Below are 25,483 nucleotides of genomic sequence, written 5' to 3' on the forward strand. Positions count from 1 at the left end.
GTCTGAGCACAAAATAAGCAAAGCAATCGCATTATACCCTTGTTCTCACTCAAGTGTCTTTGAACAATTGATGAAATGGCTCATCCGGCCCAATGGTCTTTCTTTCATTGGTTAACTGCTTCCGTACAATAAAATCACTTCCATTTTATTACACCAGCAAGATTTGACTCTCAAGTTTTAATCTGGCTGGCATATCCTGAGTCTGCACGTGTTCATTCTAAACTCTGAACCTGCACAACACCAGGTTCTTACTCAGATGCGTAAGCTGTTTTATTTCTGCACTTGGGCTGAGATATGATGATGATGATGATGCTCAGCGAAGAGAATAGGTTCAATGTTCTTGAATGTATGGAGAAACCACCAATCAGGAATCAGGTAGCACCTTTTCCAACTAACCAATTTTATTAAAAGCCAGAGGTTTTTGAGAGTTGCAGCTTCTGTCTTTTAATAGAAGCGGTTTGTCAGAAAAGGTGCTGCCTGATTTCTGGCTGCCACAGACTAACCCAGCTCTCCTCCTACAATGGGGGAGCAAGACCACTTTACTGTGGATCAGTTAGCCCGGAGTCTGCACCAACCAATTTCTGTGCCCCAAGAGCAATGTTGTCCAAACTTGGCCGCTTTAAGATGAGTGGACTTCAACTCCCAGAATTCCCCAGCCAGCCATGCTGGCTGGGGAATTCTGGGAGTTGAAGTCCACTCATCTTAAAGTGGCCAAGTTTGGACAACACTGCCCAAGAGGAATGACAATTGAGATTGCGATGGTGGAATGTGCAACGCAGAATGAATGCCAGTAACTTCCTACAATGTTGTTGCCTAAGTTTACGATGCAAGACCTGAGAAGTGCACGCGGTCCTTAAAATGCCCTCTGTCTATGAGTATTGTCAGTAATTGTCTTGGGACTGGCTGGTGCTGATTGGCAAATCCAGGGTTCATATAGCTACTCTTGCTCTTTAGAAAGACGTTGACTCACCCAACCTTTTCCTGCTGGTGGCACCACCTGGTCCTGCTTCACTGCCTGGTAAAACACATCTCTCTCTCTCTCTCATACCTTTTGTCCTTTTTTCCTGCTTGGGTTCCTTTCTGTTAAAGAAGCTGATCCTACAAAGAGAAGCGAACAGAGTGAGGAGGATGGCAGGAAAGCAGGTGACTCATCTAGAGGTCCACACTAGCACAATCTCTAGTGCAGGGCATGAACTTCAATCTTTACACGCTCACAAGATGCGTTATTAGCGGGCATATTTGCAGATTCCCCCCTGCTTCAACAACAGATGTAATTATTCATCTCATCCCCCCCAGTGCTGACCCAGAAATAGACCTCACCATCCAGCCTGTTTCAAAAGTACTCGTGACGGCCAGGTGTTTAGCTCCTTTGTCAGAGATCATTCCAGCTTCCAAGAATGAAATTGGCACCAGTTTGGTGCTCAACCGGTTTGAGGGCTTCCTGTTTACCTGACCGACGGGGCTGCATTCTTCCAGGTGCCATCTTCGGCCCTTCCAAAGCAAGGCTCAAGCAGGAGGGCAGAAATTATGTTTCCCAGCCTGCTGGAGCTGCAGTCCAAACTTGGGCAGAGCCAGCACGACTGAATTGGCCTTAACCCGTTAAATACTTTTAATGGGGTCATTTTCCCTTTCTGCCATGTTAAGAACTACAATCTGGCAGCAACTTTCTGGAGGGACTTAAGGACTTCTGGGCTACAAAACGAAGCTAGAATTCTGGAGGAGTAATTCTGTTCAAAAATGAATCCCATGAAACTTTAAAATTGAACAGATTTCGGGTGGCATCTTTTATGGAAAAGAGGTGCCGCTTGTGCGTGTGTAGAGAGAGATGGTGTGTATATATTCATGCATGTGGGAATGCTGTCTCTCATTACAAGGTACTTGACCAGTGAGATTCCAGGCAGTGAGCATTCCCAATTGCGCTAATTGGAAACCATTTAAAATTCCTATCTTGACCGAGCTAATTTAACCACTAATGGTGGAGAAAAACCTAGTTAATTAAAAAAAAGCAGAGCCACAGAGCGGGGTGGGGGGAAATTTGCCACTTTGGACCAGCAACAGCATCCTGCTGTGGAAACCATCTCCCATTATCCCGAGTCTGTGCTGGCTGGGAGTGCTGGGAGGTGTAGTCCCCCAGCCTGGAGGGAACCCGCCACAGCATATTGCATTAGGAAATGTTCTGTACGGATTACTGTATTATATTACTTGACTGCAGATACTGGATACGTGGTATATTACTTTTTTAATCTATTTGTCCAATGCTAAATTATAAGCACACATAAAAATTGCTGGGCGTCTTGCAGCACCCGGTAGGTATAAGCTAAGCAGGTAAAGCTGAGCTTTCCCGATCAGGAAACAGGAGCTTCACCGGACCGATTCCTGCCTGAAGAACGTCGATCATTCGCTTCGCCTCAGCCGAAGCCCCGCCCCTTCTTGCCTTTTCCCGCCTAGTTAGCAGGGGAGGCGTGTCCTCTCCTCGCGCGCCCCGCCTCTCCCGTTCCTGATTGGGCGGAATGTTCAGGGCGTGGCCCGGGGCTCCACGCGCCTATATCTCAAGGGAGCCGGGGAGCGCCCTCGTCCAGTGGATGGTGGCTCGCGATCTGCGCGCGTCACGTGGCGGGCGGGGAAGGGAAGGAGGGCGCCGGGATGGCAGTTCCGGAGCGTGAGGAGGCGGAGGCGCTGGAGTGCGGGATATGCTGCATGCCTTACGACCGCTGCGGGCGCGCGCCCCGGCGGCTCGGCGGCGCGCGCGGCTCCTGGAAACCCTCGCGCTGCCGCCACGTGATCTGCAGCGCCTGCGTGTGCCAGCTGGCGCGCGAGGGCTGGTGGGAGGAGGTCACGTGCCCCTACTGCCGCGCCGTCACCTCCCTGCGGGAGCGCGGCAACTTGCTGGCGGCCGGCGTGCGGCGCGGGAGCGGTGGCTGGAGGCGGCGCCTGGTCTTGCCGCCCATCGACGCCGAGCTCTGGCAGCGCGTGGTCCTCCAGGAGAAGGAGCAGGTCGGCCGCGAGGAGCGCCTGGCCGGGGACGAAGACCTCGACGACGGCGAGGAGACCGGCGAGGACGAGCAGTGGCACCCCTGGCGGGCGCTGAAGAAACTACTGAAAGGAGGCGGCGGCCAAGCGCATGCGCGAGGCCGGAGGGGGCGGGGGCGGAGCAGTTCCCTGCCTGCGTGGCGGAGGCGGCAGCCAATCAACCGTGAGTGTCCCCCCCCGTCCTGCCCGAGGGGTGGTGGGAATTGAAGTCCCGGAGGGGCTCCGGTGTTTCACTGCTTCACTCCGCCGGTTGGGGGGGGCAGCGTTGACTCGGAAGCCTGTGCCCAGCTGAGAATTGGGCAGTGGGGTGTTTGCGGGCAGTGCCCGGGGTGGATGAGGGGCCGTGTAGGGGGAGGGTCGCGGTCATCGGTTGCTCCCACTTCCAAGGCAGGGCTTGCACCACATGCTTCAACGGGCCGGCTCAGACCCGGATCCCGGCAGCCGCCTGCTGCATTTGGCTCGGTTTTAGGTCGGCGGAGCTTTTGCGGGCCTCGAAGTGTTCTGCGGAGGTTCAGCGGTTGCGGCGTCCAGAGGAGGGGTTAATTCGGGGATCAAGGGAGGCGCGGGCTTTGGAAAGGAGGCCCCTGAATGCCCCGGGTTCAAATTCCTCCAGGACAGGGTGGATTCTGGGTGGTAACCCTGGAGCAGGAGCGGAGAAAGGCCTCAAGCATGCGGGACACCCCAGCGTGGGTGCTGAGACCCTCGTGGGTGGCCACGCAAGGAGGTCAGTAAGATTCATCTGCTGGTGCCGGTGGAGCTCATTAAAACCGGCATCATCTAGCCTTTTCCTCTTGGTGTCCTCCACATTTACTGGACTACAATTCTCATAAGCCACAGCCAACATTATGCCCTCTGATTCGTTCTGTTTGCCCTGCCATCCCGATTCTGTCCACGTTTTATTCTCTGCAGAGCTACCTGCTCACTCACACACCCATCTTGGTGGCCGAGATCAAGATGACTCAGCTTTCTATGCCTTTTTTAACTGAGTCATGGGTTCTAAATATGTACCTTCATTTACAACATGTATAGTTATGTTTTAATTAAAGTGTTCTAAGGACGCTTGGTACTTAGATCTGTATCTTGCTTTTTAGCTGCCGTAGTCAAAGTGACTCATAAACTTGCAATGAGCTGCACACTCAGGTTTCAGCCTTGGAAGCTATGCGCATCCCTGAAGCAGGATGTCTTTCCTGCAGAAGACAGGCCTTTCTGTGCTGGAACATCAAGGAACACTCCTGCTTTTTAGGAAGCTGTTGTAAACCTGGTTGTTCCAAAGAGCATCTGAGTAGTGGTTTCAGCTCTAATGAGTGGTAGTGCCATTAATATCAGTATGGAGCGTAATTATGGATTAGGAGGCCGACTCTATGTTTATGATGTATTTTACTGATTTTGTTGTAATTATATTAAAATATTGCTGGAGGTTGCTTAGTGGCACAACTGAAGCATCAAAGCCGTAAAGATGAATAAGCCTTCTGCTTCCACTTTATCCCACCTCGGTAACAGTGACTAAAGTCAGGAGTACAGAGTGCAAAGTGATGTAAGAACAAGACTGCAGATGAAAAGGCGAGGAAGGGAGACCTCCTTCTGTTTCCAGTTTGACAGACCAAAACATTTTCAAGGAGGAAAGCAGCTGGCTGAAGGTTCTTGTTTTCCAGGCAAGAGCCAACTTCTCTCTCGTAGCTAGGTGCAACTCAGGGACTCTAAGAAAACATGTCAGTTCCATTAGACAATTCAACAGTGCATTTTGTCGCATTTAATTAGATGTAAGTGCCTACACGTCCTTAACATTGCCTGCCCAGAGTTGTTTAACGAGATGAGCGGTGACAAATTTCATATATAAAAGTAAATAAATAAATAAAACATTGCAACTGGGCACAGAATTGGCTTCTCCCCTGGGGAAAAACCCAGTCAGGGCCAGTCTGTCTCTTAAGTGTAGGAACAATAATTCCATTTGTCCCCTAAAGTGAAGTTTTAGTGGCTGATACTTGTTATCCTTTATGCTTTGATTACTGCATTTGCTGTTTTTCTTTTTGTGTGTGGGAGGGGGGAAATAACTTGACCATGAAGGGGACTGGAGGCTATAGTTGATGCCACGTTGGTAGAAAGGCTAGTCAGTTATTGGGAGTTCTGATCAATTCCTATGAGAACAGTTCCTTGGGAAGTAGAGATTTTCCACATGTTAAATTCTTATTTGAGAGTGAGAGTTGGCATAATAAGTCAAATCAAGGAAGTATAGATAACCAGACATTTTGGAGATGTTGCGTCTCTGGGGTTAGAAGGGCATTCTGTGCCCGGAGTTGAGCATTTGATATGGGTTTGCCAAGATGTGGGTTTTGAGCACAGTTGTGACTGAATGAATCATTGTTTTTAAATGCATGTTTTCTGTGAAGGTGAGAACTTAAAAGCTAGCATTTCAGATGTTTATGAGTACGAAGTTGTCTGCTTATGTCAGTGATGCTCTCTTCTCTCCCACAGCCTACGTCTCTGACACGAAGGACTTGGCACTTGTGACTTGCTACGTCGTCTGAACAGCGATGGTCGCTTTGCACGGACAAACTAATTTACAATCGGTTGCATCAAGAGGACGCGGCAGCTTGTGTTGCATCTTCCAGGGTTGGCTATCTGAAAAGGGGGCTTTCCCTACAGCACGCGGAAGGTGACGGGTGCCCTCTCCGTTTTGGATAGGATGCAGTTGAACTACCTCCTCGCTGCCTTGGGGTTCCTGCTTCATGTTGCTGTCGCATCAGGGGCTGTGCTGACACGACCCAAGAATTAACAGAAATTCTTCCACTCCGTGGTCCTCCGCTTCTCATTGTGAAATGCAGCAAGACAAAAGTTACAGCAGAGGGAGGATTCAGAACCTGTCTTTTAGAAACTCAGACATTATTCTCTGAAAGTGCTTCCCTCCCCAGATACTCTGGCAAAATGATTACAGTAGTCCACGTGATTAAAAAGTTGAATGAATGGGTCAGGGGCAGCGGACTATTTTCCCTGTAATTGTCCGTATGCAATTTGACACGGATCATTGATTAATTGGAGAAATAGGACAAAGGGGTTCTGGGATATCTATAATCCTTGTTTATGTCAAATATTTTACATGGCATATTTCCAACCTACAGAGAACGAGTAACGTTAAAGCATTGCAAAGACAGGTTTATAGCAATAGTCCTCTCTGGAGCTATGGTACCTTGGGGGTTCTGCCCCATAAATAGAATTGCCATTTCCTGCTTGGGCTCCTTCATCTGCCCGGCTTCTGTGGTTGGATGGGGACCTCCTTCACATCCACAGACCTGAAATGAGCAGAAGGAATGCATCCTGCACGGTGCCTCTGGTGAAGCCATCAGACCTGACTCAGAAGCACCTCTGGTCTGTAGGAGGGGAAGGAAGTTTGCCTTATCCACCTGGGCTGGTATTTTAGATGAGAAACCAAAATGAGTAGGTCAAAGATCCCAACAGTTCCTGAGGAAGTAACTTGATTTTTGGAGCTAAATGTAGCCTTGTCATTGTGACAAGGTTGCTCTAGGTTCTCTATCGGGATATCCTTTGGTCGTCCCAATTGTGAACTGGAAAAATGTTTTGCGGGGTCCTTTCCTGATCTGGGATTCCTGTATGTGAAGAGTTTGCATTTAGAGAGAGATCACGTTAGACCTTACGACCCTGTCAGAAAAGTTGAGTTTTAAATGCTGTGTATTTTTCAAAGAAGCATTTCTGTGAAATGTGTTCAGAACACTTAATAATTTCATGTTTGTATTCTGATTTAATAGTGTGGCAATTATAAGTTATTTAATGTTAATAAACATGTAAGATTTTAAGTATTTATGGGTGATATAATTGGAATGGATCCCAATCAGCTCATCTGTGGCCAACATAAGAAACACACAGCCAGCATCGTTGTTTCCATAGTTGGCCTTGATAGAATTCCCCAAGCCATGTGCCAGTGCTTTGCCTAGCATTCTGGGATTGCAGTTAGGTGACTGGTGTCCTGAACCTGCAGGTGAATGTAGCCTTGTCATTCCCTAACCTGCGGTAGGTAAAGGAACTGTAACAACTGTGGAATGCAGCCGCCATCCTGCAGCCTCTGGTTTCTCCATCTGGTTGATTCAGACCACAGGCCTCTACGTAGCACAGCGGGCCCTTGATCCCGATTTCTCCATGCAAAGATTACTGCAGCTTCATCAATCATATCCTGTTTGTTCACTGCTCTGGACCTATAATCTCCCATCTCTCGTGACCTGAGACAAGTGCCGTTTTTAATGGACTGTGTGGGAGGCCCCTGAGTCACCATGCTTGATCCACCCTGGCCTGAAGCAACAGGCAGTGAACTACTTGCAGACTGACCAAGCATGGCGGGATGTGACTAAAACTTTTGATGGCCAAGGAGTCTCATCCTAAAACAGCAAATTGAAAACCACCCTGGGGCTAATTGATACGAGAGCATTTTTAGGGGACCGTGGAAGCCTGCAGATTTCAGAAGAGCCATTGAAGCAACAACTTGGACTGGCATAAGGGTTAAAGAAAAACATGTCATGAACTGATAATTCCTGTTCCCGCATTAGCTTTACATATTAAGACAAACTTTTCAGCTATTAACACTGGCTGTGGTTGTATGACACCTACCCACGTTTAACCAGTTTTCCCCACTAACCTAATTTTCTAAGTTGTAACAATATAATGGGCCATAATGTGCTACACTGAGGTGCTCTATAATGTGAATTTGCCCTTTTAATTTAGGGGAAGATGTAGGTGCTGGGGCAAATTTCAGTGCAGCAACAGGACTTCCTTGGGTATTTGGACCACTGGCCATCAGCCCAGGGTGCCCTTGGCAGACCGTGGGCCTGAGCTGAGGGGCAGTTTTGTCAGCACAATCCCTCCAGCCCAAAATAGAGGCACTTCGTCCAGTCTGGAAAGAATTTCATTACGGTTAGGCAGTGGCCGGAAGTGATCTCCAAGCCTGCCTGGGCACTGGAGTCTCAGGGAGAGCATTAGATTCACATGCTCACTCTGAAACTACCAGACATACGGACAAGCCAAGAATTTTAGGTTCCAAAATGCACCCAAAAATTGGGATTGGCTTATCTGTGGATGAGCTCATCCACAAGTACATATGGTAATACTTTTTTTAAAGTACCTGGGGATAAGCTGACCCTCGAATTTTTAACCAAAATACCATGAAAAGTGTGCCAATTGTGAAAACTTAAAATGGAATCTGTTCTGGAAAACACTATTGATATAAAATATGAAAAGTCCTTCAGAATATATTGAAAAAACATGCAGAAATTCTGAGGGTCAGCTTATCCAAAGGTGGCATTTTTCATGGCATTTTGGTTAAAAATTTGAGGGTCAGCTTATCCACAGGTACATGCAATAGTTCTAGTCCCTGGGAACTTGCTTGTAAAATTATATATATTAACTAGTAATTCTAGCTAGCTCTCAACAGACACGTAAGAGCATAAAATAATGCATGAACAAAACTACTGGTGTAATTAAGTCCCTAAAAATATCTCAGCATCATAAACCGATACATGCCAGGCAGAACTGATACCTGGCCCCAATGCCCAAGGGCAAAGCCAGGTTTTCAAGGCTTTCCAGAAGGCTAACAGGATCGGAGCTGTCTGGGTCTCAGATGGGAGACTTCCACATGGCAAGTGCTGCGAGAGAGAAGCTCCGCTATTTATCTGCCCGATTTATGTGGCGGCCCATCTCACGTGCATGACTCGATGACACTGTTTCATGGCAGGGCCCTGAGGCCTGCCCACTCTGCTAGGCAGACACTAATGGGGAGAGGCAGTCCTGCAAGCAACTGGACCCTGCAGCACACAGGACTTTTAAATACCAGCATAAGCAACAGCGCTTAATGCCATGCTGGTGAACGGCCTCGCCCATCGGCTTCATATAGATGTTCAACAGAAGAGGGGAAAGAGTCCAGTCCTGGGGCACCCCACACTGCAGGGCTTTAGGGCGAGACCTCTCTCCCCCGGAGGAAGGGGGAGAACCACCACAGAACGGTATCTCCCCCTCCCAGCCCATGAGCTGGTTCAGGATACCACGATCAGTGGTACTGAAACCACTGAGATCCAGCAGGACCAGGACAGAGGCACTACCCCCACCGCGAGCCCACCAGAAGGAACCCACAAGCATGATCAAAGCCATCTCAGTATTATAACCCGGCCTGAAACATGACCTGGTCTAGATAATCCAGTTCCTCTGGGCTGTGAGCCCATCACCCTCTCAGTAATCTTTCCTCAAAAGGAAAGTTTGGAGATCAGATGAAAGTTGTCCAATTCAACTGGATCCACCAACAGCTTCTTCAGAAGAGGGTGAACCAAGTGAAACCATCCCCTTCCGTTCCCTTTTACCCCATGTGTAATTGCCACACGCAGAGTGTTTCAGAGAGAAGCCCCATAAAAGCGTACCAGAAAAGATGCGCCTCACCATCTTGCCAAGGATAACCTACGCAAACCCTTTCTCCCACTGCTGCTGCGCCGCGCCGCACTTGGAGGAGGTGGGTCCCACCTTGCTTCCAAAGCCACGAATTGAGGCAAACTATACAAAGCCAGGCCACTTCAGGTCCACCCATCACTGAATCCAGATTATATGATACTTCCTGTGGCTGTCTCAGAACTTCAGTAATAATTGGAATTACAATGGGAAAAGAACCGGATGCCAATAATAGAGTTAGGTTGGCTTTTGCAGATAGGAGATATTTCTTCATCAACATTTTCCTTCTTTAAAAGCTAAACAGCTACAAAAGCAGGACATTTTCTCTTGAAGCCTCATGTATCTTTTTGCATCATAATCACTGTTACCTGACATATACAAATGTGGGGGTCCACACCCTTGCTTCCAGTTCTTTTGTCTCAGTTAAGCATACTGAATATGATCTGTGTATATTACAGGTCACATGAATTTTAATTATCCACTGATTTATTGGGTTACATAAGTGCATACTCAAAAAAAAAAAAGATAGTGTTAAGTATCATTGCCACTCTGCTCCTACTCCCCTGAATTAATATACTGTATCCTCTGAGCTAGAGGTCCATTCTGCTTCACCTAAGTCCACACATTCCTAAGAAAATAATAAACGTAAAAGGTACTTCGGATTGTCTTGAACCCTGTGAAAATTCCCCAAGCCCCATGTACTTCTATGCAGTTCTACACACAACATTTGGTTGAGAAATTGCCTTTTAAACAGGACAGCCAAGTATCCAGAAACAAAACAGGAAGGGCAAACCCAGCTTGTTAGTTACTTGCTTGGGGAGGTTCTTGGGTTTCAGAACATATGCTGAGTTTATAGCAGAGAGGGTGGCTTTAAAAAGACTGTCTTGACCTCCTGGGGTTTTTTGCTATTGCAAAGAATAGGAAAAAAGTGTCTTAAGAGCAGAATCTTGTATTTTTTAAATGGAGATTCCATAAAAGTAAAAAACCAGTCTCTTAATGAAAACTAATTTACCTAATCAAGCAATACATTCCTTTTTTACAGCAATGCTTTTTATAGACCAGAACATTTAGCAGCTCAATCCAGCTTTTCAACGATACCCCCCTCTTATACACGCACGCCTACACCCTTCAGCAACAAAGAGCTAGCAAGTCCCATGGAGTGCGTGAACAGATCAAATCCAAGATGAATACTGAGAAAGGAAAAAAACGCTCTGCTCACAGACTTCTTGAGACCGATAACGAACTGGTTAGGCATTTTAGAGGGCCCTTTGAAGCTACATCACAATGTAGTTTTGTCACATCCTTGCGTTCTCCCCACCTCCAAAAGACCAGAGTATGTAATTTTAGACTGCAAGGTCCTTGCAGGGGCCTCTTATCTTCGTTCAGCATTATCCAACCTGAAAGTCTGCGTGTGGTGTCTAACACTTAGGTTAGGATGCACCACCACGGCTTTTCCATCGCTTATTTTTAAGCGCGGAGCATCATGCGACAGTCTGTTAAGCAAGCTGAACTGGAGCTGGAGAAAGAAAACCTCTCTCTACAAAGTTGACACTGCTAAAGCAGCTGGATTCCTATCTTCTATTCTGCTTTTGAACCTCATTCTTATTCTCCTCCAATTTTTCTGGACAGACTCCATGGACCAGTGTTTCTCAATCTCAGCATCTTTAAGATGTCTGGACCATCTCCCAGAATTCCCCAGCCAGCATGCTTTAGGATGTGTGGATTTCAATGCTGGCTGAGGAATTCTGGGAATCGAAGTCCACACATCTCAAAGTTGCTGAGATTTGAGAAATACTGCCATGGACCCACTGCCAGATCCCGATGAGTTTCTTCACCACCCAACCTACTGTCCAGCATTTAGCATCTCTATTTGTATCCATCCAATTTTTGGGGGAAAAAGGTCGTTTGTGACGGAACAAAAAGGCATACATTGCACAACCTACACAAAAGGAGGCAAATGCATGGGGGTTATGTAGCCAAGGAAACAGTGCCTTTATTCTGCAAGATTTAAACAAGAAGTGACTTGAAATTCGGCAACAAATCCAGGAGTGCAGCTGGCCCAGCTGCTGCTGCCTCTTCCCCACCCCCATCCCTCGAGACCTACTTGCCTTCAAAGGTGAGGGTGGAAGAGGGGGAGAAACAGCCTTGCCCTCCCAAAGCAGGGACATTTCTGGGAAGGCTCCCCAAGAGTTCTGGGGTGAGGGTGGTTGCTCCCCACTCCAATGTGTTCTCAGAACAGAACGTGGTTAGGGAGTGTCTCCCCCTTCCCCAGTCTGCTGCATTATCGCCCCCCAGGGAGGTCAAGCACAAGTGGGAAGGGGGTTAAACATACAGGATGAGTGTGTATACATTATATATATATTCATATTTATAGAGTCATTTTGCAGTGCTTCTCAAAGTTTCAACACTGCTGGGGGCAAAAGCCACAAAGCAGACTGCCCCCTCCCCTGTCAAAGCCCCAAAGGGCCTGGATTCTAGTTCTAATTTGGCCCCTCCTAGAACCTCGAGCCAGGAATAGAAACCCGGTCGGTCCTGGCTCCCGAGTACCTCTTGGTCATTCTAAACCTGCTGGCTGGCTTCAAGATGTGGCTCCCCACTTCCCCGAAGCAGGAAGGGAGGGGCTTGGGAAGAGCAACTAAATCCAAGGAGGGGTCCCGAGAGAGGGGCAGTGATCACCGGCACTCCCCACCTCCAAGGCAAAGCCATCACATAATCCAGAAATAAAAAAGGAGAGGCTTGAGGGCAGCAGGGCCCTTCGACCAGAGGCAGGGCCGGCGCAGATGGGGCGTGGTGGGACAGCTGGCCCAGCCGCCCCTCAGTCGTCTATGCAAATCACCTCCCCGCTTTTTGCTTCTTTCTTCTCCAAGTTCTCACCTTCCTTCTCCTTCTTCACAATCACAGGGGGACCGTTGGCTGCAACGATACATGGGGGGGGGGGAAGAAAGAGGCAGGAGTTATATCTCTTCTGAGGTTGGTGACTCGGGTGGGGCTTTCACCAACGTATGTTATGCATTTTAACCTTCTATAATTCACGTCAGTGAAATGGCAAATCGGATTTATGTATTTGTGCAACGTACAGAAAAGGTATGAATGTCACCTGGACCAATTCACAAAACGTGGCTTAGAACAAAGTCCACTCTTGCCTGAAATTTATAATTTCTCTGTCCCATCTGAAGTCTGCTGAAATCAGGGTTCATAAAATCAAGAGATTATCTCCCACCTTTCTACCCAAAGGACATTTGAAGGGCTCTTTTCACTTTCTCCTTCAACCCCTTATTTAAAACAAGCTCAGCACAAGCGTGTGTGTGTAAAAAAAGTGCATTTTGTGTTCCCTAGCCTCAAAAGCAGAATCATGGTGAGAGCTGGGATGCTCCGGATTAGCTATGCCCAACAGGGCTTGCCACCTGGCCAAGGTCATCCTCGGGTCCTGCTTCTTCTTTCTCTCACCAGTGACAGAAGACAGCATTCTGGGTTATCTGGGACTGCCCCCCTCTCAACCCAGAATTGCCCACGAAGACCACCTATGAAGATGGTTCCAGTGAAGGTTCCTTTCTGGCTCCTGCCCCCAAATCCCCATATCTTCTCCCCACACACCAATACCTTGAACCACAGAAGACAAGCCAGGGATGGTGGGTCTCTCTCACCAACATCCTACTGAGTGCTTCTTCCCAAACAACCTGGAACCTGATTTCCGTTTTAAAGATACAATTTTCTTTCTACACAGTGAGATGGAGCGGAATTTCTCCTCCAATACTGGATCCCTAGTGCTTTCACAACATACTGTCCATTTCACATGCAGCCACAGCAATGGCGCCCCTTGCCACAAGCATGCACGGCAGCCCCCAACCTTCTTCATTCACCCACAACTGACCTGTTATGAAGGAGCCAGTTGGCATTTGGCTGTAGTTGGCACCCATAGTGGGCAGTCCCCCGCCAGGGGTGGCACCAAAGGAGCCCCCGAAAGTAGGTGGGGTGGCATAGGGCCCAGGGGGAAAAGCCTGTGAAGAAAGGGGACAAAAAGGAGAAAGGGGAGAGGGAGAAAACCAAGGTCTAATCACACTGCAGGTAGAAAGCCCGGCCAAGGGGGACGTCAGGGTCTCCTGGGAATTCAAAGCCAGCAACAGGACTCCTCCCACCATCCTCCCCGGTCCAGCTGGCTTCTGTGCTAGCTGCAGAGGAAGGAAAACGTCTTCCCTTCATGCCCGAGGCAAAAATGTAGCATCTAGCAGAGAATGGAGGAGCTGTTCTCTCCCTTTGGGAAAAGCCTTTCCTCCATCCTACCAGCTGACATTTCCCATGCCATCTCTTCTTTCGCCACTAAGAAGGCAACACAGCTCAGCTAATAAAAATCCTGCAGCCCCAACCATTTCAGATTCCCCTGACACCACAGAGCCAAACAAGGGGAGGTCACGATGGGGACAGCCCCCTTTCGCCCCGGCTGACAATTTCATCGCCGCTCTGGCGAGGAAACAGGTTGGAGAGGTGGGGAGAGCGGAGGCTGGCGGTTACCGGAGCTGTCTGGGTTTCGTTCCCTTTGCTTGCCAAGCGGCTGAGGATGCTGCGCTCAGACATCTGGAGGCGGGCAGCGATCGGAGGGATGCGGGAAAGCGTGGCTGGCAGGCGCGTCACATCTGCCTTCATGTCACTGAGGAGCTCCTCCAGCTGGTTCAGCACTGCCCACCCACAGGAAAGAAGAAGGAGACAGAAGAGAAACCAGAATCCGTCAGGGCCAAAGTTCAGAGATGGCCTTTCCTGGCATCCAGGGCAGAGCTGCCTACCCTTTCTGGACAGAGCCTTCTTTCCCCACGTCTAGGGCGAAGGCCGGCTGTTCCAGACAGGCTAAGGCCCTGGCAAACTGTTTTTCCTGGCTGCGGTTCAAGGGGAAGGGGTTGAAGCCGGAAGCCTATCGCCTGACAAGGAAAGCAGCACCCCGAGCAGCCAGAAAGCATGAGGCACTTTAGTCTATTCTAACTGGGCAGGAAGAGAAATAAAGGCACCAAAGGGAAACTACACACAGGAGATACTCACATGATACTCGCGAAGGAACACCAGAGAAATTGACAGGGAAACAAACCAGAGATACTTGAGAAATGCACCAAAATTATACAGGTAGTGACGTGTGTATATGTAAGTATGTTTGTATGTATAGATATATACACACACACATACCCACACACATACATACATACGTGTATATATATATATGAGAAGTATTCACATGACATTTTGATGGGGACAACGGTGAATCAGTGCAACTCACACAATACTTGGTGAAGTATACAAGATATACTAAAAGGGCGCCAAGCCAGATATCCCAGAAGTACTTAGTATCTAACTCAAGAATATTTTCTGGGAATGTTGTTTTAAAGCTCTATCAAGCACACAAAAAGTGCTTTTGCACAGAGATATGCTCATTCCACAGTTATTGGAGGATACTCAGCAAGCACGCTCAAGAGTGAGAGGAGAGAAATGTTCAGAAGAGATTTGAGGATGCTCAGACGGCACATAAAAGATGGGGCAGATTTTCAGAAGATACTTGTGGGATACTCCATGGATAGACCAAAGCAGATATACCAAAGATACACAGAGCAGGATCAAGGAGACAACCACACACAGCGGCTTTTCTCATCACAACCGCACTTTAATGGATTCAGAGTGTGGTACAGAAGGATCACGCACAGAGGCGAGGGGAGTTACATGGACTGTCCTCTCCGGGCCCGCCTACCCCCCCGCCTCTTACCCTTGTGCAGGACGGCGTTGGCAGGCTTGTTGCCAGCCAAAGATTCCTTGGACAAGTGCTGGTGGCTCTCGGCCAGACACTCCACCTCGGCAAAGCGGGTGTTGAGGGCCATGGCCGGGTGGCTGGGATCCTGAGTCATGTTCAGGTAAGCGGCCCGGCGGAGTTGCTCTTCGATCACCAAGGCCTGCTCCAGGAGCTGAAGAAGAAAGGAAGGAAACTGAGAGCAGGAGGAGACAGTGGGGACCTTGAAAACGGAAGCTGTTCTTTCAGCACAAGATTCGGCAAAAATGCAGCTGGTGGGGATTCTGTATTGTCAAAGAGATGGATTTAGTCATCCAAATTCCTTTACACAACAAAAGAAGAGCAGGGGCTCAGAAGTTCCCCTAGAAGACTTAAGCTCTTGATTGTTCTTAGTCTGCAGGAGAGGCAGAGAAAGAAAGCAGGGCCATTTTCCAACTGCTAATTTTGTCAGCCTTTTTCTTTTCCTCAGCTGATGTCTACCCCTCACCGCGTAAGACTGCAGCAAAAGAAGAGTCAAGAAGCAGGCTACAGATAGTCCTTGCTTAACAATCATCCATTCAGCGACCATTCGAAGTTACGTTGGCGATGACCAGTCCCCAAAGTTGCAGCCGTTGCAGCGCCCCTGCAGTCACGCGATCAAAATTCAGGCATTTGGCAGCCCACCCACACTTACTACCGCAGGGGCACTTCAATTTCCCCCACTCGCCTATCTCCTCCCTATCTATGCCATTTTGGTGCCCTGCACTCCGCAGCCCCTGCCTCCCTAGCTGACCTTCGCCATCTTCTTGCTCTTGCTGCTGACCAAGCACACCTGGCCTGGCCCTTCGCGAGGCAGCTGCTGACCGCATGAGGCTAGTATGGGTAGTTTGTGGTTTATCAAGCTGTAGGAGTCCACCTTAACATGTTCTGTGAACCAGAACATCACATGGAGCCATACTGCACATTGTCACTTTGGCCATAACACAGAAACTGTGTTTTGTTAAACCAGCTTTAGCTTTAGTATCCAGAGTCACTTGGATTGAGATGGGTGGCTACAGAAACTGCATGAATGAATGAATGAATGAATGAATGAATGAATGAATGAATGAATGAATGAATGAATGAATGAATGAATGAATGAATGAATGAATGAATGGTTTCTGCAGTGCTTCTAATGTTTATCATGCTTCTAAATTACAAAGGCCCTGAACAGGGAGCAACAGGGATCCATGTCTAAGCCTGAGGAAGTCCTGCCTTCTCATCTGTTATCCTAAGATATTCGCACCTTGAACCTTCTGGCAAGGAACTTGTTCTTCATCTCCAAGAAGTTGCCCTTGTTGGCTTCAGTCTTGAAGGGCTCATTGATGATGGCAAATTGGTTATCGTTCTGGATATCCTGCCAGCGAGCGTAGCCATGCCTGCAGGTGCATTAAGGAACTTCCACAGTTGCAGGCAGGAGCTCACTGGGGGCTGCTTCTCAGCCAAGGAGAGACACATGGAGTAGAGACAGGCAAATTCCAAGGCTAATCCTAGGATCTTTCAGCTTCAAGGATGAAGTTTTCCTCCTCTTCACCCTATTCCCTATTGCCAAACCATGTTTTCAGTAAACCCTCCCACCCTATTCCCTCAGCACACACACACACCACACTGCTGGCTGGCAGGCTCAGGAACCTACAATTTTGAAGGAGAAAACAGGGCAGCTTAACCCTTTATGCAGATCTTTCCAGATCCAGGTGAATCTACAGAAATGACTGTGCTGGGCATGTTTGAATAGCGGAAGGCTGTTTCAATTCCTGCCTGCATTCCTCAGTAGGCAGCTATTTAGCAGAAACTGGCACCTGGGACACAGGGGTTCTGCCCCAATGCTAAGGAACCTTCGCCACTATTAGACATTTTCCAAAGAGCCGTGCTTCTCGCAGGAAATAAGCGTGCTTAGTGCACAGCAGCCACCAGCTTTGCAGTTTGGAAGTTGGCTGTCCCCTGAAAAACTCTAGGCCTCCCCATTCCCAATTAGATGAATTTGTGAGCTCTTGCACAGTTCTCTCCTAAGACTGTGTCCTTGTTCAGGGAATGCCTCCCCACTCACTTCCGTGCAATGGTGCCTGTTCTCCTTCCTTGTCCAGAGCCACAGGCACCCTCTTTTTTTAAGTCAAAGGATACAGGACAATGCCTGCCAGCAGCCAGTAGTCATGTCGGCGGTGCCAGATTTCATTGAGCTTGCTGGAGGAGATGGCGGCTCGCTCTTCGTTTTGCCACAGGGTGTGGAGTTCTAGCCAGAAAGAGAACAGAAAGATGTTCACAGGTCAATATGAACAACCAGCTAAACCCCCAGTTTCTCAAACAGCAAACATTATTCCCCCATCAAGGTTTAATTCACCCCAATCATCTTAATATGTAATGTGGAAAAAGGGACCATTTTTCTTTTCCTTAGTGGCAAAAACTCTAGGCAACTACAATTTGACAGTGTGTGCAACTCCCCTCCCTGGCTATACTACTCATTGCCCCAACCCTGCAAACCTGGCTCTTTCGCCAAGCTCTGAGATAGACTGCTGTAGTGTGCAGTTTGTCTTGGGCATGCCATGTGGTTCTCGCCTGTTATATTCAATTTTATATTGTTTTGGTTTTTTTAGGTGTTGTATAGGTTTTAATTGTACTCCGCCTAGAGTCTGTGCTGAGTGGGGTGGCTTTTTCAATCTAACTTATAAGTAAAGAAGTCTTCATCAAGATATCAACCCACAGGCCACATCTTACCTGTGAAGCCACCATCCGCAATGTTGAACATAAACCGGGGCTTCTCCGTCTTATCTTCCTTCTTCCCGTTATTCCGGTTCTCATCTTTGATGCTCCCAACTCTGGGCTCCTTTGCCATCTCCCTCTCCGCTTTCACATCTTCTTTTAAGAGAAAAAGATACAGTGTGATTTGGGACAAAACCCACTTTTCCATCCCTCCATTACCGCCTCTTTTTAAGGTCTGCCTGCTGACAAGCACCAGCCAAATTCTATCCAAGTTGCGCCCACAATCTGTAGGTCTGCCTGGCATGGGGACCCCGCAGTATCCTCCCGCAGAAGCCACCCAATTGCTGGAGGGGGAAAGAGCGGGGCTGGTGCAGCGATCGGCTCTCCCGTGCTATCAAAGCAGCCGTGACCAGCCCTGCCACAGGTCTATCCCAGCAGCCAAGACCAACTGAACGCAAGAACCTGGGCAGTTGTCATGCGACCTCTTCCCAGCCAGGATGCGAGCAGCCCTGGGGGATGCATGAGCTGCCCCTAAACGACCAGGGCTCCCAGTGTGAGTCCTGCTACGGGACAACTTCCTAGCTAGCAAATGCCTGTGAATCCTCCCTAAAGCACACATTACCTTTTTTTGTGTCCTGCATTTCTCCCTCCCCTTTTTCCTTGCTGTCATCACTCTCAGTGGATTTTTCATCTGCCACGAGTTTCTCCAAATCAGCATCTGGAAGTAGAGGAGGAATGTGAGAGAAGGGAAGGGGAAAATGCCCACTTTGCCAATGGCCTCTGTGATTTTCCACCAAGGACACACCCAGGAACTTCAGTGACTGAGGTCCTGCTATGCTGTTTCTGTTTTGTATTCTTTCAAAATGCTTCAGATGAAAACCTACCAAAAAACACATTTATGACAAGCTCTTCTCACCAGCGCCACTTCTGATGCTAATAGACATGTCAAAATCTGTGCTTCTTGCATTTCATTCCCCTCCAACTTCCCAGTATATCATTCCATCTTTTCATATCCTTGTACCTTCCAACTTAGGTTAACATTTCAGGCACCCGATGGAGTGGACTCCATTTGATAACAGGGAATGCCTGATATATTTCTCATGATTTAAAGTTTCATAAGACTCTCTGCTGCCTTTCCTGCAATGGATTGCCAAGGATACCTCTCCAAAAACTCTATGCAGACCCATATTCTTTCTCTCTTCCACAGCAAAGAGCAGATGGGAATTTCAGGGTGCGATCAGGATGGTTTAAAAGGAGATGCTGAAAGATTCTGCGCGCACCCTTCTTTGATCATCCAATCAGCCTTCCAGTGTGCAGGCCCTTCTCTTGGGTGAGATCTTTAAAACCAGCAAAATGCTGGGAGGGGAAACCAAGTCTCTCTTTTTCCCATCAAATTCCCCTCTCTCATTAGTCTGTCACTAGCATCCAAGAGCCCTGCATTTCTCTTGAAAGCAGACCCAAGACTGGGGTATCTTTCCCCTCACAGGGAAGAAAAAGGTCAGTGCTTTCTGGCTGGCTCCATTCTTCCAGAGCAGAATGCATTTCTACTGCTAACCAAAGGTAAATACATTTGTCATGCTCCAGTCTGACTTCTTCACTCCCTTCCCCCCTTTTCATCCTTTTAAAAAGAATCTTCTTTATAAACCTTTACCCATTTTCTCTTTTTCCTCCTTGACTGCAGGTTCAGCTTCTGACTCTTTTTCCCCAACTACCATCAGTCCCTCTTCCTCAGGTTTTTTCGAAGAATCCAGCTCCACTTTTTCCCCTGAGAATGTGGCAGAAATGTGCTGTTCGGGCGCTGAAGGCTGGGAAATGCAAGGCAGACAGCCATATATAAGACTACCGATATGGCAGGATCAAAGTGGGCAGGGGTCAAGGACAGCTCCCACAGGGAGACCCTACAGAGGAATGCACGTCACAGCATGGCGCAGTTGCTGAAGACCCTGGGGCAGTCATTTGCCCACCCTCGGAGCCAGCAGCCCACTGTCATGCCCTCGACACCGCATCAAAGCACTCAGGCTTATACAACATGACTAGAGGTGCATCATGTGGTTATGTCTAGAAGTGAAACCATTTTTTAAAACCTAACTTTGGAATTCGGGGTTTTTTTAAGAAACAAAATGGACACAACAAATGAGGATTGTAACATGGGAGCAGGTGAAAGGATGACAGGCAGGGACTCACAAGGCATTAATCTGTTATCTTCCTACCAACACCAAGGTAATTTCCCTAGAATAACTCTTTCCCCCAATATCTCCCTCACGTTGTGCACTGAGGACAAGTACAAACCTCGGTCTCCATTTTCTCACCGCCCTTGGCTTCCTTCTCCAACTTCTCCTCCCTGGCCTCTGAGTCCTCCTTTTCAGTCAGGATCCCCCCGTCTCCTTTGTCACTTGGAGCTGGAGTAGCTGATGGAACAGAGAACACGATAAACGGCCTTCATTTTACCGGTCCGCCTTTCCTTCCCAAACGATATATTCCCCTGTATCCTGCCTGTCTTCCCTCAGAGTTGAGCCGCACCCGTCATTTCAAAATCAGGTAGCACTTAACGTCTGTATTTTATTTTGCAAATGTACGTGCATCCCAACTTCCAAGTGGCTGGAGCAGCTTACAAAAATATAAACATTAAAACCAGGCAGTCCATTCGGTTTAATCAACCAAAATTCAATTTCATGGATGCTGCTAATACTACGGCCACCTTAGTAAACCCACTCTTTCGCTGACTAAGGATCCAACCTGAAACCCCACGGCATAATTCTAGTCCCTTTGCCACCAGCGCCAATTTGAAGCAATTTACTCCAATACACTAGTAACTGTAGCCAGCCTCATAAAAGGCAGCAGCGATGGCATCCTGGAAAGAAACGACACAGACAAATTCACCTTCAGCTGTTCGACCTGAATTCAATGGAGCTGGGTGGATCCCAGCACCTTTAGTGGAAGCGGTCTGGGATTCAGGCCTGCCTCGCCACAGACTCGTCCTTCTTCCCCGCTGCGTACCTGGCTTGGAGGTGCAGGGAGTATTGGTGCAACTGGGTTCTGGGGTGGTGGTAGAGGTTTTGATGGTGGGGGAGGAAGCTCGGGAGGACTTTTTGGAGTCAGCGCTGGGGTCAGGCATCAATTCAGGCATGCTCCAGCGGCCATTAATATGTTCAAACTCTTGCACCTATCATGCAAAAACAGCCCCCGCCCCTCGTGAGCAAGTGTATTTTAGACTGCGACAACAAAGGTTACAAAAATAAGACAACGCCACGAAACGGAGAAGTCAACCTGAACAAATTCTTGGTTGGAATTTTACAGAAAAACACCCAAACCAAGAAGCGCGTTGTTTGCCAATGTACAGATTTACAAAGATGCACTTCAATCCATGCTAAAGGCCTCCAAGCAGATGAGCTCCACAACCCGCCCCCCATCCTCGGAAACAAATCAGAACATCTCCTTTTAAACCTTTAAATTTGTCTTTCTTTGGAGAAAGAAGCCATGCTCACACCAATGCAGAGTAATTTGATCGGTGCTCCCTCTTTATCCATCTGTCTTTCCTGCCCAACGGTTCCATACCTTTTTTTTTACCAGAGACATAACTCCTATCCGTGTCAGGACCTGCTGTCTGGAGAGACCCTCCCTCGGCACCCCGTCGGCAAAGGTCTCTGAACCATCCGCACCAGGCTCGCAGAGATGCCTCATGAACAGAGAAACATATGCCCTGAGGAAACATAAAATCCAAAAGTCCATCTGTGCCTGCTCACAAAGGGTTGGAGCAGCAACCTTACGAGAAGCGCTGGCAACATTTGGACTTTTTTTTTGTTTAGGAAAAAGTGGAATATTGTTCCATGTAGACTCACGCTCTTTATGGAGTTCACTGTCGCAACAGGTACTGAAGGCCATCGGCTGCAATGGCTTTAAAAGGGTGTTAGGCAAATTTAGGGAAAGCTAATGCTACTGTGGCTGATTACTACTCCTTCTAGTTCAGGGAAAGGATGTCTCTCAAACCTTTAGATACGGGCAGTTTGGTTTGTTGAATTGCAGGAATCCCCCAGAGCAACAGTGATCAGAGGTAACTCATGACAGCCCCCAGACCACAAATAGGAGGGAGGGGAAGTTTCTAGGAGCTGGGGTGGAGACTTTCGGGTACGGCTCCTAAAGCAAATACTGCCCCCATGACAAAAGAGCGTGCTGCTGAAACTTTCCATTCCACATGTTTGCCATCAGATTCTCTTCTTACGTCTTCACCCGGAGAGCAGAGGGCTCTGTAGCTATGGACCAGCTTGGCAGAAGCCACGCCTCAGGCTCCCCAGTGCACCTGGCCGCAGCCTTCCCTTGGTCTATGTCTGCGTGAGGGAGAGGAGATCAACTTTTCACTTCACTCTCCAGGAAAATACAGACAGAAAAATGGTCGGAGGGGATGTCAGATGAGTAAGAATCATCATCACTTGGCAAACAAAGCTACTCCACACGCACTCATCCTCAACCCACCAAAACAAAGCTTGGCACAGGAATAAAGCCACTTTCTTTAAATGTGCATTTTCCATCCTGTCTGGGAATCCTGAGAGAGGCACCAACAAAGCCAAGCTCACTCAGCAAGCAAAGAGGGAGGGGAACAAGGATTCTGGCAGGGATTCCAACTGAAGAGAGAGAAGAGGGAGGAAAAGCCACTTGGAGGGGGAGACCCATGACTGACTGCTGCAGCTGTTTCCTGAGTGCCGTGGATCGTCCGTTGTGTATGATCGCAGCACCACTTATGCTGAGCTAGCTGAGGCAGCTTCAGGGGTTAAGCCAGTTCCCCAGAGAGCAAGCTCACTGAGCGAGCAAACAGAAGTTTGTTGGGGAGACCACGAGAGAAGCACTTTTTAAATCTGTGATTTGTTACTCATCACAGAAACATGGAAACAGAAGGGACCGTTCACTTTGTCTTCAGGAGATGCATCTTTTTTTGTTTTTCCCCTTCCTGAAGACAAATGGGCAACACCTGCTATCAACGCAGGCAGACGGCCCTCTTCAAAAAGAAGATGAAGAAGCCAGAGGCAAAACTGTCAGCTTCCCAGGGAAGATGGGGAGTTCTTGAATCAGAAACAGGAAGCACTTGCAGAGCGACAGCAGTATCGAGAAGCCTCTTAGAAGGTAGAAGAAAGCCAAGTGGAGTGGGGGGAGAGGCGAAGGAACGCGACACCAAAGCCCTTCAACCACAGCTCACGTGCTCTGACGCTTCAGAAAAGATTCCAGTGGCCTCACTGATGATGTCTTTGGACCCTCCGATGAACAGCCACTGCCATGAGCCTCAAAGACTGAGGAGGACACCCCCACAGGCTATGACAAAGGAAGGATTCCTGCCTCTGCCCTGAGGCAACATCAGAGACTTCCTCCTGAGAGAATCTGTAGCAACCATCTGTTGGGTGGATGGTCTGTCAAGAGAAGGCCACTGCCGGCCTTCCTAAGACACACATTCAGGATGTGATCAAAACACTTCCAAGATTCTTTAAGCCCACCAAAGAATATCCTTTGACTCACAGGGGAATAAATGGTACAGCCAGACATGGAAGTGCTAGGCAGGAGGGGGAATTTGCTGGGTGATGTTTTCTTTACCCCTTCCTGTCAAAGGACGTAGCTCAGGAAGACGGAGCTGCCCAGCTCCATCACCAGATTGGCAGTGGAGTCTCCGAGACTGATAGTAGAAGTTCATGGCCGCCGTGGCAGCTATAGACCTAACCCAGGTCATTGATGGCTTTACATGCACAGGTGTACTATGTTTTTTTTGTGTCAGGGCAGTTGCAATGAGACTGGAAGGTTGATGACATTACTATCATCCCTTTATCATGGCCAGATCACTCCCAGGCTGCTCTTAAGCCTGCTAGTGCTGTGTCTCTTCCCGCCCACCCACCACAGGGAGGTTGGACCTGTTAGCTCAGTCTGCCCCAGGAGATTAATGGACTCTGAGAGGTTTCAGAAGTAGCTTGGGTTTTTCCCCCAAGGATCTGGTAGTCTCTGCCTGGAATGGGGGTGTGAGAAGGCCTTGGATTAGATTGTTGCTACATGGCTTCCCCCTGTTCATCAGTCCTAAGGCACTCCCAGGTCCTCCAAGGAGCTCTGGGAGCCTAAGTGACAAAAGAGACCATTAGGGTGCCACTGGAGAAATATGAATTCAAGGGAGCACGTGTAAGAGCTTACATCAGGGATTACACCATGGAGACAAGGGGCATCCATTTTCCCACTGTCATTGCCTCCACAGAAAGCTGTCTAGTGGCCCTTTTGAAGGCGAGCCATTTCCTGCCAGGGAGAGATGGCCCACAAGAACACTTACAGCCCACCATGAAGAATATTCATGTCATCTAACAAATAAAACTGCTTGGATCCACACTCTGGCTGGGCAGGCCTGGTCGAGACAACTGAGGCACGATCATGCTCAGTTATCTGGGGAGAATTTGATCCTGTAATTCCTGAGGAAGTGTTCAGGATGCTTGGGTTGGTTAACCCAGCCATCTACTGGTTAGATCCATGTCCCTCCTGGCCTCACAGGAGGTGACATGTGGTCGGGTTCATGAGGTGGCGACTTCTGAAAAAAAGGGATGGTTTCAACAAGGTGGTGGTTGGAGACACTGGTGTATTAGGCTGGAAAAGAGAAGATTACAGGGAGATCTGATACCTGCCTTTGAGTATCTGAAGGGCTGTCATGTAAAAGATGAGGCTGAATTGTTCAGAGTCGTTTCAGAAGACAGGACAAGAACAATGGGTTTAAATTACAAGAAAGTTGATTTCTGCTGAACATCAGAAATATTTCCTAATGGTAAGACCTGTTCAAAAATGGGACAGGCTGATGGACTGCTTCTTGCGGGAAGTGTTTAAACAGCCTGGATGCTCTTGGAATGGTTTCATGCAATGAGCAGGGAGGATACACAAAATGATCTTCAACATCCTTTCCAATCTTTCAATTCTATGAATATAAGGAGAAACTCTTCTTTCAGACCATAGTGCCTGAAAACAGCTGTTTCCTTTTAATAACATTAAAAGATTCTAAATTCTGTAGCTTGTATAGTAAGTTTTTTTCCCACGGGTGAGGAGATGCATATTGTAAAATACAATTCCCAGACAAGAGATACCTACTTAAATTCTTTCTCCGTCTTGCCCCGCAAGTCCCGAACTAGCCACTGAGAAGTGAAGGCATCCTGGGGAGGCATACCCCAGCGCATAACAGCATTCAGGAAGGCCTTACGCTGGCGGGTGTTGAACCCCAGCACCTGTAGAAAGGCAGCACAGAGGCCAAGGTCAGCCCCACAATATTAACACGACAGCCGCATCTCAAACTGCCCAAACCTAGTAAGGTAGCCACTTATCCAGGGGACGCAGCCTGCAAGGGAAGCTGCAGAGTCACGTACAGACCATGAAGATTATTTTTAAGCTTTACCACCTTGAGGGCATTTGCGGAGATTGCACAAAGGTATATACATGTTGCTATAAAAGAAAGCACTCTTGTAACACCACTAGAACCCACTGAAAGAGAAATGCTTATGCTCTGTGAGTAACAAAAGCTAAGGCTAAGGCCTAAACTACCTT

The 25,483-nt window shown here is 48.2% G+C and overlaps 2 protein-coding genes across 5 annotated transcripts in view; one reads left to right on the forward strand and one right to left on the reverse strand.

Moving 5' to 3' along the window:
- Positions 1-2,559: 2,559 nt before the first annotated feature.
- RNF227 (ring finger protein 227) lies at positions 2,560-7,719 on the forward strand. The gene is made up of 2 exons (XM_088142294.1): positions 2,560-3,193; positions 5,503-7,719. The coding sequence occupies exons 1-2, from the start codon at positions 2,644-2,646 to the stop codon at positions 5,553-5,555; spliced, it is 603 nt and encodes a 200-aa protein (XP_087998420.1). The 5' UTR covers positions 2,560-2,643; the 3' UTR covers positions 5,556-7,719.
- A 3,714-nt stretch (positions 7,720-11,433) lies between these two features.
- The window catches only part of CHD3 (chromodomain helicase DNA binding protein 3), a 58,750-nt gene continuing 44,700 nt past the window's right edge, over positions 11,434-25,483 (reverse strand). For 3 of the 4 annotated variants that reach the window (XM_088142297.1, XM_088142295.1, XM_088142298.1), the window contains exons 28-40: positions 25,034-25,167; positions 21,497-21,641; positions 20,939-21,104; positions 20,231-20,349; positions 19,593-19,746; positions 18,564-18,659; positions 17,957-18,097; positions 17,366-17,474; positions 16,491-16,623; positions 15,206-15,401; positions 13,975-14,138; positions 13,337-13,463; positions 11,434-12,378 (exon numbers count right to left, since the gene is read on the reverse strand). In XM_088142297.1, the coding sequence (XP_087998423.1) occupies positions 12,281-12,378; positions 13,337-13,463; positions 13,975-14,138; positions 15,206-15,401; positions 16,491-16,623; positions 17,366-17,474; positions 17,957-18,097; positions 18,564-18,659; positions 19,593-19,746; positions 20,231-20,349; positions 20,939-21,104; positions 21,497-21,641; positions 25,034-25,167 (1,782 nt within the window). In that variant the 3' untranslated portion in view covers positions 11,434-12,280. The remainder of the gene's footprint in view (positions 12,379-13,336; positions 13,464-13,974; positions 14,139-15,205; positions 15,402-16,490; positions 16,624-17,365; positions 17,475-17,956; positions 18,098-18,563; positions 18,660-19,592; positions 19,747-20,230; positions 20,350-20,938; positions 21,105-21,496; positions 21,642-25,033; positions 25,168-25,483) is intronic. The other variant, XM_088142296.1, reaches the window with a different exon arrangement.

Source organism: Python bivittatus, unplaced genomic scaffold (genome assembly GCF_059951505.1).
Source record: "Python bivittatus isolate LINGU-HERP-01145 unplaced genomic scaffold, Pbiv_v1 ctg000370_np1212, whole genome shotgun sequence".
NCBI classification, from domain to species: domain Eukaryota; kingdom Metazoa; phylum Chordata; class Lepidosauria; order Squamata; family Pythonidae; genus Python; species Python bivittatus.

Coding starts and splice junctions, on each gene's coding strand:
- RNF227 (XM_088142294.1), top strand. CDS start 2,644: ATGGCAGTTCCGGAGCGTGAGGAGGCGGAGGCGCTGGAGTGCGGGATA. Junction 3,194..5,502: donor GAGGCGGCAGCCAATCAACC/GTGAGTGTCCCC, acceptor TCTCTCCCACAG/CCTACGTCTCTGACACGAAG.